This window comes from Mirounga angustirostris, unplaced genomic scaffold, assembly GCF_029215605.1.
Source record: "Mirounga angustirostris isolate CCGP_5_RB_7025 unplaced genomic scaffold, mMirAng1.0.hap1 SCAF_6, whole genome shotgun sequence".
Classification (NCBI taxonomy): domain Eukaryota; kingdom Metazoa; phylum Chordata; class Mammalia; order Carnivora; family Phocidae; genus Mirounga; species Mirounga angustirostris.
Window position 1 is genome coordinate 6,117,996 of NW_026991714.1, and position 18,782 is coordinate 6,136,777.

Here is an 18,782-nt window from a genome sequence, read left to right on the forward strand (position 1 = left end):
ACTAGGTCTCAATGGTGTATGGATTGTAAACAAATGTTTCTTTTATGGCTGTTTCCAGCTCTAGATTGTTAATTCATTTCTTTGGAGCAAGAAGATCAAGTTTTAATGAGAGCAACGTCATAAATTTGATTTCTAGGGCGCCTGGGTGGGCTCAGCCGGTTAAGCGGCTGCCTTCAGCTCAGGTCATGATCCCAGGGTCCTGGGATCGAGTCCCACATCGGGCTCCCTGCTCAGCGGGGAGCCTGCTTCTCCCTCTCCCTCTGCGTGCCTCTCTGCCTAATTGTTCTCTCTCTCTCTCTATGTCAAATAAATAAATAAAAAATCTTAAAAAAAATTTTTGATTTCTAGTTTTACTCTGTTAGTTTTGTTTTATTCCAAGGTCATGGACAATATGACATTGATGAAGAGAAGAGCTAGGTGGGGGACTGAACAATTCAGTGAAAATCCATCAAAGTCTACCAAAACCCTAGACAAACCTGAAATATCTGCCCATTCAGTACAGGGTCAGAACTGCTGCCTTTTTCATGTGAAAAATAGCAGTCCTGTAGAAGGGGTGTTCTTGTGGTCTGTGAAGGGATGTTAAGTGTTCATGAACTTGAAATAAAATGTAAGATTTATTGTATATGTGGTTTTTCTAGGGTTAGTCTCCAAAACTTATTTTCATCAGGATCTCAACAGGGTCTATGTCTTCCCAAAAGTTAAGAATTTAAACTTGTGAAGAACCTCATTATGGTTTCCATAAGCTCTTAAAACACAAGTATAAAAAGCAAAAGCCATACATTAATATGACTAGTGTGTGAAGCAAGGGGTATTCCTAAGAATTTGCTCCTAGCAGACCATGTTCAATTGATAGAAGACAAACCATTCTTTTCTGAGCAGTTTATCAGGTTCAGAAACCTGAATCATACATTATTCAGAATGTCAGTGCCTGCCCATTATCTGAAGATAGTATTTATGTTTGCTAATATAAGGCACTTGTGTAGTACAGTCCAGAGAGTTGGTGTTGTTGTAACATACAGATTTAAGTGTATGTTTTCCATTTATTTGAAATAAAGAGGTAGAGGGGAAATATAGGAGAGGCATTTTATAATTAATGTAAGTATCAATAGTAAATATTTTTACCATTAAAAAAGAAGAAGTAATTTTTACAGGATTAAGTTCAAATTCTCAAACTTGGAAGTAAAGCCCACCGTGGTTTGGCTCCAGTTTAGTTTTCTAACTTTACATTATAATCACTCCTTTTTATAAACCCAACTTCCTCTTCTAGCCCAACCAGTCTGACCTCTGTCCCTTGAATTCTCTCGTTTTTCCTAGTTTCTTGGCTCAGACCATTCTGTCTGCCTGAAACAACTTCTCTAACCAAGTCCTATACATCCATTAAGACTGTTAGGAGGAGTGCAAGTGAGAGATGATGAAAGCCTGGTATGTCCGTGAAAATGGAGAGCCAGGATAGAGGGTGCAGAGGTTAAAACATGCAGAATCATAGGCTTGGTTATTGGATGGTTTGGAAGGGGGATGAAGGATAGAGAGGAACATATCCTACGACATCTTGGGCTTGTTGGGTAGATAATAGTGCAGAATCATTGAAATGGAGGATAGAGGTAACATAACTTACCCCAGGTCATTCTGCTCCTGAGAAGTAGAGGCAGAACTGGAGCCCAGTGGTCTGGCTCAGAGTCTGTTTAATTAGTCATGATACTAGATTGCCTCTAAAGGAATGGGGAGATGTGCTCTTTGATCTCCAGAATTCTAATTGGGGAGTTAACATATTTACATAAACAAATAACAGTGACTATGAGAACTAATGAATTAATAATATATGCAGTGCCCTTATGGAAGCTGTTATATAGAAATGGAAATTAATAGGGCGCCTGGGTGGTTCACTTGGTTAAGTGACTGCCTTCGGCTCAGGTCATGATCCTGGAGTCCCTGGATCGAGTCCCGCATCGGGCTCCCTGCTCGGCAGGGAGTCTGCTTCTCCCTCTGACCCTCCCCCCCCCTCATGTGCTCTCTCTCTCATTCTCTCTGTCTCAAATAGATAAATAAAATCTTTAAAAAAAAAAAAAAGAAATGGAAATTAATAATAATAATATATAATAGCTAACATTAAAGTTCTTACTGTGTGGTAGACACTGTTGTGTTTAAGTGCATTATCTTATTTAATCATTACATTGGCTCTGTGAAGATGGGTACTATTATTATCTTCATTTTATAGATGAGAAAATTAAGACACAGAGGAATCATTTACCCCAAGTCACACAGCTATATTATTTTGGACAAAGTAGGCATTCAATAAATGTTTGATACATAGTTTGAAATCCTTGAAGAAAATTGAAAAGGAAGAATACCTGTCACAATCGGTGAGTCATACGTAGTCAGAAGTATTTAGCATTGAATCTAGCCATGTTCCAGTGGTTCCATTAAGGGGAATTTGTATGTAATGTCAGGGAGGATTTTGAGCATGCTGAAATGGATAAACAGTCTTATGGTTGTCCTTTTTGACTGTCTTCACACTAGGGACACTAGTTACTATGTTCAGCTGCTAACTACTTAAGGCCCAAAACAGTCCTTTGCATTGCATTCTGTGATCCATGAGCATCTAGCAGGTCATTGTTTAGCAAGTCACCATGAGAGTTTTTCGTTTTCTTGAACACGTTGTAATAGAAGTTTCTCCCCATTCTGTCTTGAACCCAGACATGCCTAGAATATTTAGAGGATTCTTGATTTGGATGCTAGGTAATATGAGGATAGTTGGGCACCATGGGATGTTCATTATAGAAAACAGGAGGCAGCAGTGGCCTGGTAGGACTGGGAGCCGCATTAGGTACACAGATCCTGCCTCTGTGTTGCACCCTCTCCTTTCCTCCATGAGGCAGTTCTCTCAGCAAGGAGATGGTGATAACTAGGCAATGGACGGTACAGACTTGGGTTATTTTTCTAAATTAGTTTTAAGAAATACCACAAAGCCATTGGCATGTGTTAACTGCAGCTAGAAGTGTGATCCTTTCTTTGAAATGTTTAATTCTTTACATTTACCATCTCCTCTGCTCTTTGGAATAATCCCAAAGTTCACCAAACAGTGTTTCGTTCTGGAATCTTTTTATTATAAATTTTTTTTTAAATCATTCTTTTTTTTTTTTTTAAGATTATTTATTTGACAGAGAGAGACACAGCGAGAGCAGGAACACAAGCAGGGGGAGTGGGAGAGGGAGAAGCAGGCTTCCCGCCGAGCAGGGAGCCCGATGCGGGGCTGGAGCCCGATGGGGGGCTCGATCCCAGGACCCTGGGATCATGACCTGAGCCGAAGGCAGACGCTTAACGACTGAGCCACTCAGGCGTCCCTTTATTGTAATTTTTAGACTGAGAAGATGTGGAACACTGCTTCCAATAATGCTCTTCTCAAAGTATTGGTTTAACTCAGTGGTTCCCACCCTACAGATGTGGACCCCAGGGTATGGGTGGTGGGAGTAGTGGCCTGTGGCATATTTTGCAAGGCATCTGCAAACCCGTATATCTGGCAGGTATTTTCTGTAGACGGAATAATTTGTTTTATACCCCTGTTTTTCAAATTTTCGTGGCTATAGTTCAGATTAATAAACTACGGATTTATTTTAAATTGTTACTAAGTTTTGTTGTTGTTGTTTTAAGTCGGCTTCATGCCCGGTGTGGAGCCCAGTGTGGGGCTTGAACTCATGAGTCTGAGATCAAGACCTGAGCTGAGATCAAGAGTCGGGTGCCCAACTGACTGAGCCACCCAGGTGCCCCTGTTACTAAGTTCTTAATAGCCTTTTCTCATCATGTATTTTCTCAATCCTGCAACTGAAAGGACAGCCATGATCATCTTGGGTGACCATGATACTTTTTGATATTAAAGAAAAGTAATTCTGTTCAGGGTGGGAGCACTTGGTTTAAGTTTTACATGATAAGGAGTACGTCTTCTCATAGTACCAGATTGTATTTTCTTTCTTTTTTTTTTTTAAGATATTGTTTATTTGAGAGTGTGCACGTGTGTGCAAGCGAGCAGGGGGAGGAGCAGAGCGTGGGAGAATCTCAAGCAGACTCCCTGCTGAGCTTGGTGCCCTACATGGGTCTCAGTCTCATGACCCTGAGATCATGACCTGGGCCAAAACCAAGAGTTGGACGCTTAATGAACTGAGCCACCCAGGCACCCCCCCCCAGACTGTAATTTCTTAATAAGTGTTATTAAAAAACCTGACACTTGGTCATGAGCTTTTTATTTTATTTGTATTTTTATTTGTATATTTGGCCTAAGCATATTTATATCTGCTTATGAGTCATTTCCTCATTTAAATGTTTTTATTTCATAAAAGAAGTTTTTCCAAGGGAAAAGGAGATAAAAATGTTTGGAGATCATTTTTGTCCAAGTAAATTGTACATATTACAAATCTGTGAAATTACTTTTAGATCTTTCTTGCTAAGTTATTAGTTTATCTGGGATAAAATGCTATTAACTAAATTCTAGTTTTAGTGTGCTTTTTGAGGCCATCTGAAACAAAGACTTTGATTTTAAGTGATTTTTTTTTAAGCTAAGATAGGTGTTCTTAAACAGGTGTTCTGAAGTATTATTTAGATTTTTAGTTTTTCTTGATTCTTTGAAATACCAAACTGAATTTTACGTGGGTCATGTTACACTGGCTGGAAGTATAATGCTTTTTTTTTTCCTTGAAGAAGAATTATAAATATTTATGTAATATTAGTTGCTGGTTACTGTAGTGCTTTTCTTTTGCTAGATAGGCTCAAGCAGCTGTGGGTATTGGGGGAGGCTTTCAGCACCTTATAAAATTGGCCAGATCTGAAAGGAAGCATTCAGCAGGCAAGTGAGATTTCTAATAGAGCAGAGTTATGAGTTACGGGAGTCTTCTTTAGGTTAATGATACTAAGTCTCCTCAGATTAGCATAATTTAAAAAATAATGTTAAATGTGAAGATTAAGAAAAGATTTGGAAGCTATTTTGTGTGTGTAGGGGGAGTTGGTATTATCTACAGACTATTTTAAGTTACAGATTGGTTTCCTGTGCTTGTTCACTGTGAACTCATCTCAAATGGTTTTAACGTTTTTTTTTGTTTGTTTGTTTTTTTAAAGATTTTATTTATTTATTTGAGACAGAATGAGAGAGAGAGAGAGCTCATGAGAGGGGGGAGGGTCAGAGGGAGAAGCAGACTCCCTGCCAAGCAGGGAGCCCGATGCGGGACTTGATCCCGGGACTCCAGGATCATGACCTGAGCCAAAGGCAGTCGCTTAACCGACTGAGCCACCCAGGCGCCCCTCAACGTTTTTTTTTAACAAGGATATTGTGAACAATTTTATAAAAATATGTATTTTTTTTTTAAAGATTATTTATTTATTTATTAGAGAGTGAGCAGGAGAGAAACAGCATGAGAGGGGAGAGGGTCAGAGGGAGAAGCAGGCTCCCCGCTGAGCCGGGAGCCCGATGCGGGACTCGATCCCAGGACCCTGGGATCATGACCTGAGCTGAAGGCAGTCGCTTAACCAACTGAGCCACCCAGGCGCCCCATGTATATTTTTAATAGTAGCATACAGTGTTATTAGTTTCAGGTGTACAGTGTAATGACTGAACAATTCTGTACATGACTCAGTGCTCATCACAGTAAGTGTACTCTTTGTCCCCTTTGTTTCACCCATCCCCCACCCACCTCCCTGATGGCAACCACCAGTTCTCTTTATTTAAGAGTCTGTTTGTTTTTTAATTTTTGTTTCTGTTTTTTTTTAGAGACAGAGTATGACAGGGCAGTGGGGCTGGGGCGGCAGAGGGAGAGGGAGAGAGAGAATCTCGAGCAGGCCCCATGCCCAGCTTGGAGCCTGACACAGGGCTCATTCTCATGGCCCTGAGATCACGACTCGAGCTGAAATTGAGAGTCTGACGCTTAATTGACTGAGCCACCCAGGTGCCCCGGAGTCTGTTTTTGTTGTTGTCTCTTTTCTCTGTTCGTTTGTTTTGTTTCTTAAATTCCACATATGAGTGAAATCATACGGTATTTGTCTTTCTTTGACTTATTTCACTTAGCATAATGCTCTCTAGATCTATCCATGTTTTTGCAAATGGCAAGATCTCATTATTTTTTGTGGCTGAATAATATTCCATTGCATATATACACCACATGTTCTTCATCCATTCATCAATTAATGGATACTTGGATTGCATCCATATCTTGGTGGGAAATGTTGCTGCAAGTTTTAACATTTTTGATATTTGTAGCCCCTGTCCTTCCACATACTGAGTTACTGAATCTCCGTTTATATATTTTTGGTGCTGTATTTCTAAATCCTATTAATTTAAAATACGTGGCTCTCAGTGTTCAGTATAAAAGATTCATATTTATAATATGAAAAATACTTTTTAGCACTCATAAATTTCAGTGGTTAATAGAGAAATCTATGTATAACTTAGCAAGTTTGACTTGGATACAGCTGAGAAAAAGGTGTGGAAATACATTGTTCTTGATAACTTCATAGGGAGCAAATTTAGTTGGTTTCATTCAAAGCAAAACAACAAAAATCACTGTGCGTGTGCGCTGCTGTTGATTATGTTTTAATTGGTGGTTTTAAATCCCCTCAGTGTCCTCCTCCTATTGTATCTGCGGAAGAGACCTAAATTTTAACACCGTCCTTTGCCACAATGGTTATGCACACTCTGACTCCTTCCCATTTTCCTCCACTGCAGGTCCGACCGTCATGCTTTCTCAGCCTGCCGTTGTACAACTTCAGGCTCCTGGAGTTCTGCCCTCTTCTGCCCCAGTCCTTGCTGTCACGGGGGGAGCCACACAGCTACCTAATCACATGGTGAATGTGGTACCGGCCCCTGTGGCAAACAGCCCAGTGAATGGAAAACTCTCAGTGACTAAACCTGTTCTGCAAAGTACCATGAGAAGCGTGGGCTCGGATGTAAGTGTTGAAACTTCGTGCTTTATCATACCTGATTTAAAAAAACAACAAAGCCAAAGCACACCGTTTTGTTTTTGTTGCCTTGTTTTTGCTTTTTAAAGTTTGTTATATTGCCTTGGCAAATTATTATGTTAGAATCTAAGCGAAAAGGTTGTAAAAAGTCTGAAGTTGTTTGATGAAAAGGGATGTACACATACTTTCCTCTGTAACTCCTTCTTTCAAACCCTCTTCTCACATTCTTCAAGGCCCTCCCCCAACCCAGTCAGACGGTAGTATTTTCCAAGACTCTTCCATGTCTCCTGATTGAAATGTTTTTGGCAATTCCCAGATAAGAGTCTGTAGACTATTTTTTTGTCAGGGTTTATATTTACCTTCTCTCTTGACTTATTGAAGGGTTTTCACCACTGCATAATGATGACTTGCTACTGTTAGGAGTTCTCTCTCTTAATGATTAGTTGCTATTCCCATCTTTGCAAATCCTCAGATTTTCTAGCATGTCTTAGGGTTTTTGTTTTTGTTTTTGTTTTTTTAATAATTTATAAATCACAGAAAGTTTCCTAAGACCTGTCTTCCTTAAAGCCAATTATAGCATTTGCCAGCTAATTTTTGCTTTCTTTAAAAGTGATACAGAAATATCTCATGTTATGTATTAAGTAGTAATTGAATATTATGGGCCTAAAGTTTAATGAAATTAAAGTCAAATAATCATTTTGACAGTGGATTCTCTTAAATTGTTACTGGGAAGGCAAACCCGTATGTGTTTTCTTTAAAATAAAAGTAGATATTATGGGTTGTTAATGTTGCTCCTCTACCTTTTCTTTAGGTAGTGCAAAATACTTTCAAAATTTTGTGAGTTATTAAGGTTATTGCAGTATTATCTGATGTACCATAATTTATTAACCAGCATGTTAGTAGCCCAGTAGTGAAATTGTTCCACTGTTGAATGAACACAACTAAGTAATTTCAATCAGCAATATTTTAAAGACCCATAACAAAGGAATATTATCTGATGAAAGTAGAACTTTGAAGATCTACAGTAATTCTCATAGTTTATATAGGTTTTGAAAACAGTGTTTATCCAGACATTGAAGAAAATTAGAGTCGAACGAGAATAGACATGGATAGTACAGGATTAGCCTTGACTGTTAATGTTCATTTATTTTGAGCACTAGAGAAGGTTAAGCACAGTGGTTATGGCGTAATAGGCACTAATACACAGTAAGTGTTTCAGTTGAAGATGAAATGATATGATGCTGGAATTTTCTTAAAATACTCTGGGGCAGGGGGCGAGGAGCACAGGATGGAGGAAACAAGATCGGCAAAATGTTGATAATCATCAAAATTGTTGGTAATCTTTCTCTCCTTTTGGTGTGTGGGAAAATTTCCACAATAAGTAAGTAACAACAAAAGTCCAAAAATATCCTGTGCTGTTTTCAATTAAAAAGTTATACAGCCAGTAAAAGAAAGGGAATGTGTTTCATAGGAGACTGAGACAGCTAAGAATGATGAGAGTATTTTTAAAATGATCCTTTAAAATTTCCTTTTAATTCTCTTTAAATTATGAATTGGAATGTTTCTTCTGTGATACTCCCAAACGGAACTAGCAATAGAAAATATTCAAAGTCATCTTTTTTATGGGATAGGGGCAGAGAGAGAGGGAGAGAGAGAATATCAAGCAGACTCCCCACCAACCACGGAGCCTGATGTGGGGCTCAGTCCCACCACCCTGAGATCATGACCCAAGCCGAAATCCAGAGTCGAGCGCTCGGCTGACTGAGCCACCCAGGTGCCCCTCAAAGTTGTCTTTATATCATGTTAGGACATTTAAACTATTTATTATGAAATATCTTAGACATGAAAAAAGGTAAAGACTAATTAGAACTTAAAAAAATATAGATCAACAGTATGTCACAGTTGTTAAATTATTTGCATAGTGTTAGTCTGTATTCTTGGCCTTCTAATATCTGATCGTGGGACAGTCCAGAGGTGTGTGGCAAGGATAGGGAAGATGTCTTGAAACTATGTCCTAGGTAGAGGAATGGTTTAAGGGTTGGAATGACTCTTTAAACTGAAGAAGAGAACACTGAACATAGGTCTGGGAGCTGATTCCAGGACACGAAGGTTGATGTGTGGAAAACAGAATGATTGTTCTGGGTTATTCCAGAGGGCTCAGCTAGAAAAGGTGCAGGTACACTATAGAAAGGTTTCTTCTCATCCTAAAGTTCTTTAAAAACAGGAAGAAGGGGACGCCTGGTTGCTCAGTTGGTTAAGCATCTGCCTTCGGCTCAGGTCATGATCCCAGGGTTCTGGGATCGAGTCCTGCATCAGGCTCCCTGCTCAGCGGGGAGCCTGCTTCTCCCTCTGCTTCCCACTCCCCCTGCTTGTGCTCTGTCTCTCTCTCTGTCTGACAAATAAATAAAATCTTAAAAAACAAAAAGCAGGAGGAAGCCTTTTTCTTTTTTCTTCTAGGCTAATATCTGAATAATGAGCATCTTAATGTTGGCACTCATCATTGTATTCTGCTGACCCATTTTGTAATATCTAAACATTTCAATTAATTATTTTTTGACCAGCTAGTCAGACATTCACTATAACTTCTTTGGTGTGAAAGACCATGTTTGTTCTGCTCTTGCATCCATACTTTTTTTTTTTTTTTTTTAAGATTTTACTTATTTATTTGACAGAGAGAGACACAGCAAGAGAGGGAACACAAGCAGGGGGAGTGGGAGAGGGAGAAGCAGGCTTCCCGCGGAGCAGGGAGCCCGACGTGGGGCTCAATCCCAGGACCCTGGGATCATGACCTGAGCCGAAGGCAGACGCTTAACAACTGAGCCACCCAGGCACCCCTGTGCTCTTGCATCCTTAAGAGTGCCCTGTAAATTTGGTGAATAATTTACCGATGAAGTCTCAGTCAACACTGAACTGGGGGATATGTGAGATGCATAAGTAGAGGACCAAGAGGTATTTTTTTTTTAGCAATATTTATTGGCTAGCATTGTTACTGCTTTCCAGAATTTAGAGTTGACAGTATTATAGAAGAAAGATTTCATGTACTGTGTGTCTAGTGCAAGAGACCTAAAGGTGATTAGAATAAATTTTCTAGTCAAACTGCATTGAGGTTTTGTGCTTATTTTTCCTTGGCCAGCGCATCAGGAAGTGAGCCAGGCCTTTTCGTATGAGTTTTCTGGTAGAAATTTTGACTTAATGTTTATTTCAAGTAAAGAAACATCAGTCTGTCCTATCAGCTGGCCAAGCCGCTCAGGAACCCAAAGTAAATTTGTTCCAGAAGGAGCTGCAGGAAACTTTGATCTGCTGGTATAGTCTCCTGTGTTAGTAACTTGGTTGACCTTAATAGTGCATGTGTTTGTTAGACTGAAGTCCTATTAAATTATGATAAATTTGAAGTAGTATAAATTTCTGATTCAAAATGGCCAAAAAGAAAAATTTTTCATTATGTGCTTTTTGTGCTTTTAAACCAAAAGCCTGGTGAAAAAGCTGTAATTCAGCAAAAGAAAGCGTATCAGTCTTTTGTGGCTTTATAATGCTGACATGGCTTCTTTTTTCCTACCTTTTTTGTTCTTTTAGAATTTGGCTAGTTTCACTCTCTAGAGGCCCGCTACTGCCCTAAGTAACGTTTTTTGCATACCATATTCTGCAAACTGCATTAAGTGCCACATTTTCTGTTATGAAACAGTTTGCCTGGTTCAAATTATAATCTCACTCTTCCTGCCTTTTGCTGGTAAATCTGTTCTGTTTAACTCTTGGAAACCCCACCTAAGTTTTCAAGAAATATGGTTGGTTTTTGGCTCTGATCGTGATGGAAAAAATGAACATGGTCTCTCATTTCAGTGTAGAAATTCTCTTACGCAGTTTCTTAGTAAAAGGCAATGTTGGAACTGCAAAGTTGCCTTCATAGGAGAGGGTGCTTATCTTTCTTTAAAGGGCTATTGAATGTTGCCAGACATCAAACCAAGGACTTGAAAGCTGTAACTACTACTCTGTACCCATTATAATTCCATAAAGTTCATGAAACATTATGGCCCCAGTTTTAGGGCTGTGGAGTTAATATTGTTATGGTTATTTTGTTTGGGATAAAAGACCAGGAAAAAAAAGTGGTGAAATTATATTCTGCGACCTCCGCAGTGGACCCAGGTGGAGCAAAAACCCTTAATGGAAGTCAGTAGGCAGTGACAATGGAAAGAAAATGATAAGGAGCTAGGTCAGAATGAGAAATATCAAATGGGAGGCTGATCAAGGGTACAGGCTCTCCTGACAGGAGGCCTCAGGCCTTCCTCTTAGCCCATTCACCCCATTAAGCATCTTATAAACCCTTTATTCTTGCACTCTTTCTAATTCTTTACTTGGAGACCTTGATCCCTCCCAGCCCGGTCCCTAGCCTTTGGGAGTCTCTGTCCTGGTCACTAAAGCCATCATGAGAAGCTGGGTGCCAGGGGATATCCCTTTCCACCTGCCTGCAGGTGTTAGAAATAGTGTGGGGCGCCTGGGTGGTTCAGTTGGTTAAGTGACTGCTTTCGGCTCAGGTCATGATCCTGGAGTCCCGGGATCGAGTCCCGCATCGGGCTCCCTGCTCGGCAGGGAGCCTGCTTCTCCCTCTGACCCTCCCCCCTCTCATGTGCTCTCTCTCTCTCATTCTCTCTGTCTCAAATAAATAAATAAAATCTTTAAAAAAAAAAAAGTGTGAAGGGGATTCCTCTGGCATACCGAACTGGAACTTTGTTATTTCTTTTCTCTGGAGAGAGCGTTATACAATTAGGTTCAAGATTTCAGGTATTGTTAGTACTGTGAGCGTGGAGGTGATGTGATCTGGGCCCAAACGAGGCCAGTGCACAGTGTTCCTTTATGGCAATGCAGGAAGGCTGAGCTTTGGGAGTCTAGCACTTTTACAGCACGCAGTGAGCAAGTTTCCTCATTGTCCAGAGGAAGACATTACCTCATCTCTCAAGGTTTTTTGCTGGAAACACAGCCCTGAGAAAGGGCCTGGGTAAAGAGTGGTTAGGGCCTTGTATTCTTGGCATGCCCAGGAAGACGTAGAGTAGCAGGACTCCCAAGAGACCCCTAGAGAAGTATCTTTCAAGAAAAACATGCATCTAAAATAATTCGTTTACAGTGCAAAGCAATGCGGAGAAACTCTTAGAAAAATGGAGAGTGCCTACGTTCTATTTCGGAAACAAAACAAAACAAAACACATTATTTCTAATGACACTTAAGCTGCTTATTTTATCTGTAACGCCCAAGAATAAGTCCTCTGTTAGGTCCAAGTGTGAGCTGCATATCCATCCTTAAATAATGTGGCCAGCCTAGATCTAAGAAGATAAATAATGAATAGATACTTTTTAGTGACTAAACTCTTTAACAACAAAGACATTGAGATCATGATATTTCTTTAGGCTTTAAAATAGAGGAATCCATCAGAACAAATTCACCAGGAAGGATTTGGAGACCTGAAAAGCTATCCAGATTTTAGTAAAATATTGCTTCTGTGCTGATTACTTTTCTGGCTTTGCTGCTACCAGGGACTCTGCAAATCAAAGAAAAATGTGCTTTGTTCAAACACTTGTAGTTTCTTTAAAAAAAACAATTTATCTTGAATAAGGACTTTGGCAAGTAATGTCATTTGTGGTTACAGTAGCTTTGGAAAGGGAAGTGAACGGAAGGTGGTTTTATTCTCGCCCCCCCCCCCCGGCCCCCGGTTGTATTGTATTAGGTTAGATTTATGTCCCAGCAACTGGAGCATTCTTTGTTCTGTTATTTTCAGTTTGGCATCTTTTTTAAAATTTTTTATTATTTTTTAAAGGTTTTATTTATTTGACAGAGAGAAAGACCGCCAGAGAGGGAACACAAGCAGGGGGAGTGGGAGAGGGAGAAGCAGGCTTCCTGCGGAGCAGGGAGCCCGATGCGGGGCTTGATCCCAGGACCCTGGGATCATGACCTGAGCCGAAGGTAGACGCTTAACGACTGAGCCACCCAGGTGCCCCTCAGTTTGGCATCTTGATAAGGTTAATAAATAATTATTTTTAAAGGAATGCTGATTTCCCTTCCTGCCACCTGTCCCTGGAGACAGTCCTTCCATGCCCCGGATACTTTATAGCCACTCGGTCCCCTTGCCCAGAAGCAGTCATTGTTACTCGTTTTTTGTGTATCTTCCCTGAGACCGTTCCTTAATATATTAGTGTTTATAGTTTTACCCATTTACCTGTTCTACAGAAATGGTAAAGAACATGTCCATTCTGTCCTGCACCTTGCTTTTCTCCTTTGGTGTATCTTAGGGAACTCTCCATAGCAGTACATAAAAAATTTTATTCCTTTATTTATTTATTTATTTATTTATTTATTTATTTATTTATTTATCTGTCTATCTATTTATTTATTTATTTTTAAAGATTTTATTCATTCATTTGACAGAGAGAGAGGGAGACACAATAAGAGAGGGAACACAAGCAGGGGGAGTGGGACAGGGAGAAGCAGGCTTCCCGTGGAGCAGGGAGCCCGGTGCGGGGCTGGATCCCAGGACCTTGGGATCATGACCTGAGCCGAAGGCAGATGCTTAACGATTGAGCCACCCAGGCGCCCCTCTTATTCCTTTAATAGCTGCATGGTAGTCTGTTTCGTAAGGGTGTCATAATTAAGATTTTTCCAGTTTTTTTTCTTTGTAAGCATTCCTCCATCAAATAACTTGGTACTTATTTAATTTTGTTTATGTGCAAGTATATCTGTAGGAGAAATTCCTAGAACTGAAAGGAGAGAGACACAGAAGGTGTAGGTAGTTTTTCAATATTGATAAGTATTGTCAAATGGCCCGCCATCTAGTAGTTCTAATTCATCCTTCCACTTTGAGAGTGTGAGCATGCCAGTCACGGGGCTTCTCGGAGGAGTCTGTGGACAGTGTCTCCACAAATAGTTCCCCTTTTCCTCACGTCACCCCTTTCCTTGCATAATTGTTTATAACACTGGGTATGTGCATTTGTCTGGAGAGAGAGTCTGTAGCTTCTTATGTAATTTTTTTTAATAGCTTGTTGAGATAAAATTCACACCTCATAAAGTACACCCTTATAAATATAAAATTTAGTGGTTTTCAGTATACTCACAGAGTTGTGCTGCCATCACTGCTAATTCCAGAATGTTCTCATCACCCTAAAAAGAAGCTCCGTACACATTAGCAGTCGTTCCTATTCTGATCTTCTCCCCATCCCCTGGCAGCCACTAATCTGCTTGCTGTTTTTTGGAATTGCCTATCCTGGACATCTCATGTCAATAGAATTATACACAGTGTGGCCTTTTGTGTATGACTTCTTTTGCTTACCATAATGTTTTTCAAGGTCCATTCAAATCATAACATGTATCAGTACTTTTTCCTTTTTATTGCCAAATAATTTTCCATTGTTTGGCTAGGTGGTATTTTGGATTATCCATTTATCAGTTAATGGAGATTTGGGTGGTTTCCACTTTTTGGCTATTATGAATAATACTGCTTTGAACATTCATGTATAAGTTTTCATAGTCTTTTTGAAACCCTTTTTAATATAGAGAGTATTTACAAATCAGTGAGAAAAATGCAAGTTAACCCAACACCAAATGGACAAAATATGTGAACAGATAATTCACAAAAGAGAATGGCAGGTGTTTCAATGCAAGTATCAATGGCTATATATTCTTGAAGGGGTATGCCCTCTGAAGGATTACTATTTTAAAATATGTGAAAGAATATTAATTATTAATAGAAGAGAACTTTTGACTGGTTAAAGAATGATATTCAGGGATTAAAAGTGTTATGGTTAATATTTTCTGTGGCTCTTATCTCCCTTTGCTATTACGAGTTCCAGAGAAAAGTATCTGTGTGTCTTTCTTGTAATTCCCTGGTGTTGTATGTGCACTGCAGCCCTGCAAGTGTGTGTGTGTGTGTGTGTTTGTGTACATGTGCATTAGACTTTGTATGTGGTAATAATGTCAGATATTTAAAAGTTGAAGAAACAAAAGTCCTCTAGAGAACACCCATGTACCTTCACCCATTAACCTGTTATCATTTTACCCCATTTGCTTTATTAGTTCTTTCTTTCTGTCTCTCCACACACAGACTCCATTCCCCCCCCCAAACTATTTTAGAGTAAGTTACATACCTTATAGTCCTTTACTAATATTTCAGTGTGTATTTTTTCAGAACAGGGATATTCTCCTACATACCCACAGTACAGTTACCAACTTTATAAATTTCATTTGTAAAATACTTTAATCCACTGTCAGTATTACAGTTTTGTCGGTTGACCTAGTAATATCCTTTATCGAATTTTTTCCCTTCCAATACAGGACCCAGTCTAGGGCCAGATACTGCAGTTAGTTGTCTTGTCTCTTTAGCTTCTTTTAATCTGGAACATTTTCACAGTCTTTGTCTTTTTGATGCTTTAGAAGAATTTGGCTCTTTTCTAATATGGTTGTTTTTTTTTTTTAAGATATATTTATTTATTTTAGAGAGAGGGAGAGAGCGTGTGAGCAGGGGGCAGAGGCAGAGGGAAAGAGAGAGAATCCTCAAGCAGACTCCCCACTGAGTGTGGAGCCCGACGCAGGGCTCAGTCCCAGGACCCTGACATCATGACCTGAGCTGAAATCAAGAGCCAGCCATTTAACCAACTGAGCCACCCAAGTGCCCCCCGATATAGTTTTAATAAGTACTTCACATTCATACTGGATTATAAATCACGTATTTTTACATACTTCTATTTGATTCTCACAAAACGCTTGTGGAGTGGGTGATATTCCCATTTCACCGTGAAAGGAGTCAGTTGGTTAGGCGTTTTAGCCAAGGCCATATTGCTGAGATGGCTAATATTGATGAAGTGGTGAGTGCCACACTTGTCTAAGTGCGTGACTCACAGATACTCACTTTAAACCTGACAGCCCTTTGAGGTGAACGAGAGCCCTGATACATACAGGGTAAGGAGCAGCCTGAGGGATCTCGGAGGAGTGTGAATTAGCTTTTTATTCTTAGGCTGTTTTTCTGCTTCTGCAGCGATTAAATGTGACTTCCAGATTTTGTCTGTTTTTGTTTTTGTTTTTTAAGTCATTTTTAAAATTTCAAATCTGTGAAAATAGAAGCTGGAATGTGGGCAATTTCAATATTGCTTTAGTTGCACAGTTGATCTGAGCAGCTGTGGGGCACATTGGTGATGGAGTTAAGAATTTTTGCCTCCTCACTCAGTTTGTTCATAGCTGCAGGGTCTCTCTTTTTACTGACATTTACCTGTGTGTGGTACATGATAGTTTACAGAGACCCTCAGGTCCATGAGTTGTGTAATCCTCACCTCAGTCATCTGACCTGCTCCAGTTGAGCTGGGATTCAGGCCTAGGCCTTGTCTTGGTCCAGTGCTTCTTTCACTACTCTGCGCTCCGTTAACAGGGCTTCACTTTCACGGCAGCCCTGCTGCAGTGCACACGTCAAATTGCCTACGTCTTGAAATTCGCTTCTCCCTTTTCTCTCCCTCTACAAATGTATTCTTTTAATTTTTAAAAATTTCAGCCGTTGGTTTTAAGTCTTCAGAGACGAAGTATAAGGGCCGAGCTTATACGACCGATTTGGTGATCTCAAGTAAAATTTACAGCAAAGTTAATCTCATCCGTATCTCGTGAACGCAGTAGTCATTACTAGGACCTGTGGCAAACCAGAATACTTGTTTAGCATCAGTACTAGGACCATTTTGGTTTTGGAGGGAATGAGACCTTCAGAGGATTAATGGAATGGGTCTCAAGTTTTTGCCCACAATCCACAGTAAGAAATGTGTTTTACATCTTTCTTATCACACACAGTCTAGTGAAACAGTAAGCTCTCCCTGCATAGAAAGTATTCTGTTTTCTTTTATTCTACCCTGTGCTTTTCTGTCAGTTTTTGTAAGGCTCTTGTGAGCCACTGAATTTATCATACTACTTGATATTTGGGTTTATAATAGTTTCAAAAACACCATTCTGGTCTAACTCCCTGTATTACTGTGTAAATAGGCCCCGGGAGAAGAAATGACCCTTCTAAGATCTTTCAGTTAATTGATTGCTATGCTGAAATAAGAATTAAGGACACCCAACTTCCAGTGTTGTATTGTCTTCTAATGACTTAAATTGCTATTACCTTTTTTTTTTTTTAAGTAGGCTCCACACCCATGTGATCAAGACCTGAGCCAAGATCCAGAGTCAGATGCTTAACTGACTCAGCCACCCAGGAACCCCTAAATTACTATTACTCTTAAGTATCTACACCAAGTATTTCTAGGGACATAGGAAGCAGAGGAATCACTAACTGAAGGCACAGGAAACTGCTCTGAGGGTCCTTTGATGATCCCTGTGCATAGGACTTTCTCCACTCTTCTTTTTTTTTTAACTGCACCTTCTCACTTTTATTTTCCTTTTTTTTAAAAAAAGGTTTTATTTATTAATTTATTTAGAGAAAGAGCATGCAAGCAGAGGGAGGGGCAAAGGGAGGAAGAAAGAATCCCAAGCAGACTTTGCGGTGAGCGGAGAGCCCGATGCGGGGTTCAACTCCATGATCCTGAGATACTGAGATCCTGACTCGAGCTCCACTCTTTCTGCAACCCACCCAAAATTTTTCTTCACCATCTGGAGCCCTTCGGGAGTTACTTCCTTGAGGTCACGATAGGACTGTTTATCTTTCTCTTGGCTTCGATATCCTGATGACCAGAGTCTCCAGGAATCATTATCCATAACATCAGCAAGAACAATTTCTTTGGTGGTTACATCACCACCAAATTCAATCTTTGTATCAACTGGCATACAGTTCTGGGGCAAGCAGGATTTCTCCAGTATTTCAGAAATAGCCTGTGTAGCATGACTCATGATGTCCACTTCAGTCTGGCCTATAACAAGTCCAGCAAAGCAAAATTTTGCAGCAATTAGCTGTTCCTCAGACCACTGTGGATCGTTATTGGCATTGTCCTTGAAAAACAGCTCCACTTTAGGTGGGTAAAACTTATATCTCTCCTTGACACCAGGATTCCTTTTGAGAAAAGAACCAGTTGCTATTCTTCTACAAACCCATTCAGTTGGAATCATTTCACACTTAGGTGCAATGAAAGCTGTCTCCCCACATTTTCTGGTGAAAGCAGTTTTGATACCTGCTTCCTTTAACAACTGAAAAATACAACTGGTAGTTTTATTTGAGATTGCAGCTTTTCCTTCCAGGTGATTCTTTCTGGCTGCATTTCCTGCTGTTATCTGATCCTTGGACTGCAGGAGGACTTTTCCTGGACTATCTGGCAATTCATAGACTTCTTTTGTTTTATCCTCATAGAGTTTTTTACCAATATTCAGTACCTCAGCTGTCACCATTATCCTATGTGGGCTGGGGGCAGCGGCCGACTTTCTCCATTCTTAAGGAGGCTAGTGCCCCACAGTGTGGCTTTCGTAAGAGCATCTGGTGGATACTCCTGCCTTTGCCTCTCTACGGGTTGTTTCTCTTCACTCAGAACATGAGGTTGGATAAGGCAGCCTGGACCTACAGTCTAGTAGGGATTTTGTCTATTATTCTTTCTTACTTGGGAAATCACACTGCATGCCCAAAGTCATTCTTCATTTAAAAAAAAAAGGAGATACTTTTTAAGTAAGGAATAAGGTGAAGATTATTTCCTTGACTCTGCCAATTAAATGGCTCAGGTTGCCAGTAATGAAGCTTCTTTATTTAATTTTTGATGACTAGGAACTGGGTATAACAAACACACCCCCACACAACTTAATAGAAAGAATAAAATAAAATTTTGGCTTTCTGTTACGAGATTTGAGAAGAGTACAGGTAGTATAAGTGGAGATCCCCCCCCTTTTTAAAAGATTTTATTTATTTATTTGAC

The 18,782-nt window shown here is 39.9% G+C and overlaps 2 protein-coding genes across 6 annotated transcripts in view; one reads left to right on the forward strand and one right to left on the reverse strand.

Moving 5' to 3' along the window:
- The window catches only part of ATF6 (activating transcription factor 6), a 212,680-nt gene that overhangs the window by 27,721 nt on the left and 166,177 nt on the right, over nucleotides 1–18,782 (forward strand). For all 5 annotated transcript variants that reach the window (XM_064593816.1, XM_064593814.1, XM_064593815.1 and 2 more), the window contains exon 7: nucleotides 6,704–6,924. In XM_064593816.1, the coding sequence (XP_064449886.1) occupies nucleotides 6,704–6,924 (221 nt within the window). The remainder of the gene's footprint in view (nucleotides 1–6,703; nucleotides 6,925–18,782) is intronic.
- LOC123847147 (bifunctional phosphoribosylaminoimidazole carboxylase/phosphoribosylaminoimidazole succinocarboxamide synthetase-like) lies at nucleotides 16,530–18,290 on the reverse strand. The gene is made up of 2 exons (XM_045879245.1): nucleotides 17,480–18,290; nucleotides 16,530–16,653 (listed from the first exon to the last, which is right to left on the reverse strand). The coding sequence occupies exons 1-2, from the start codon at nucleotides 18,265–18,267 to the stop codon at nucleotides 16,530–16,532; spliced, it is 912 nt and encodes a 303-aa protein (XP_045735201.1). The 5' UTR covers nucleotides 18,268–18,290.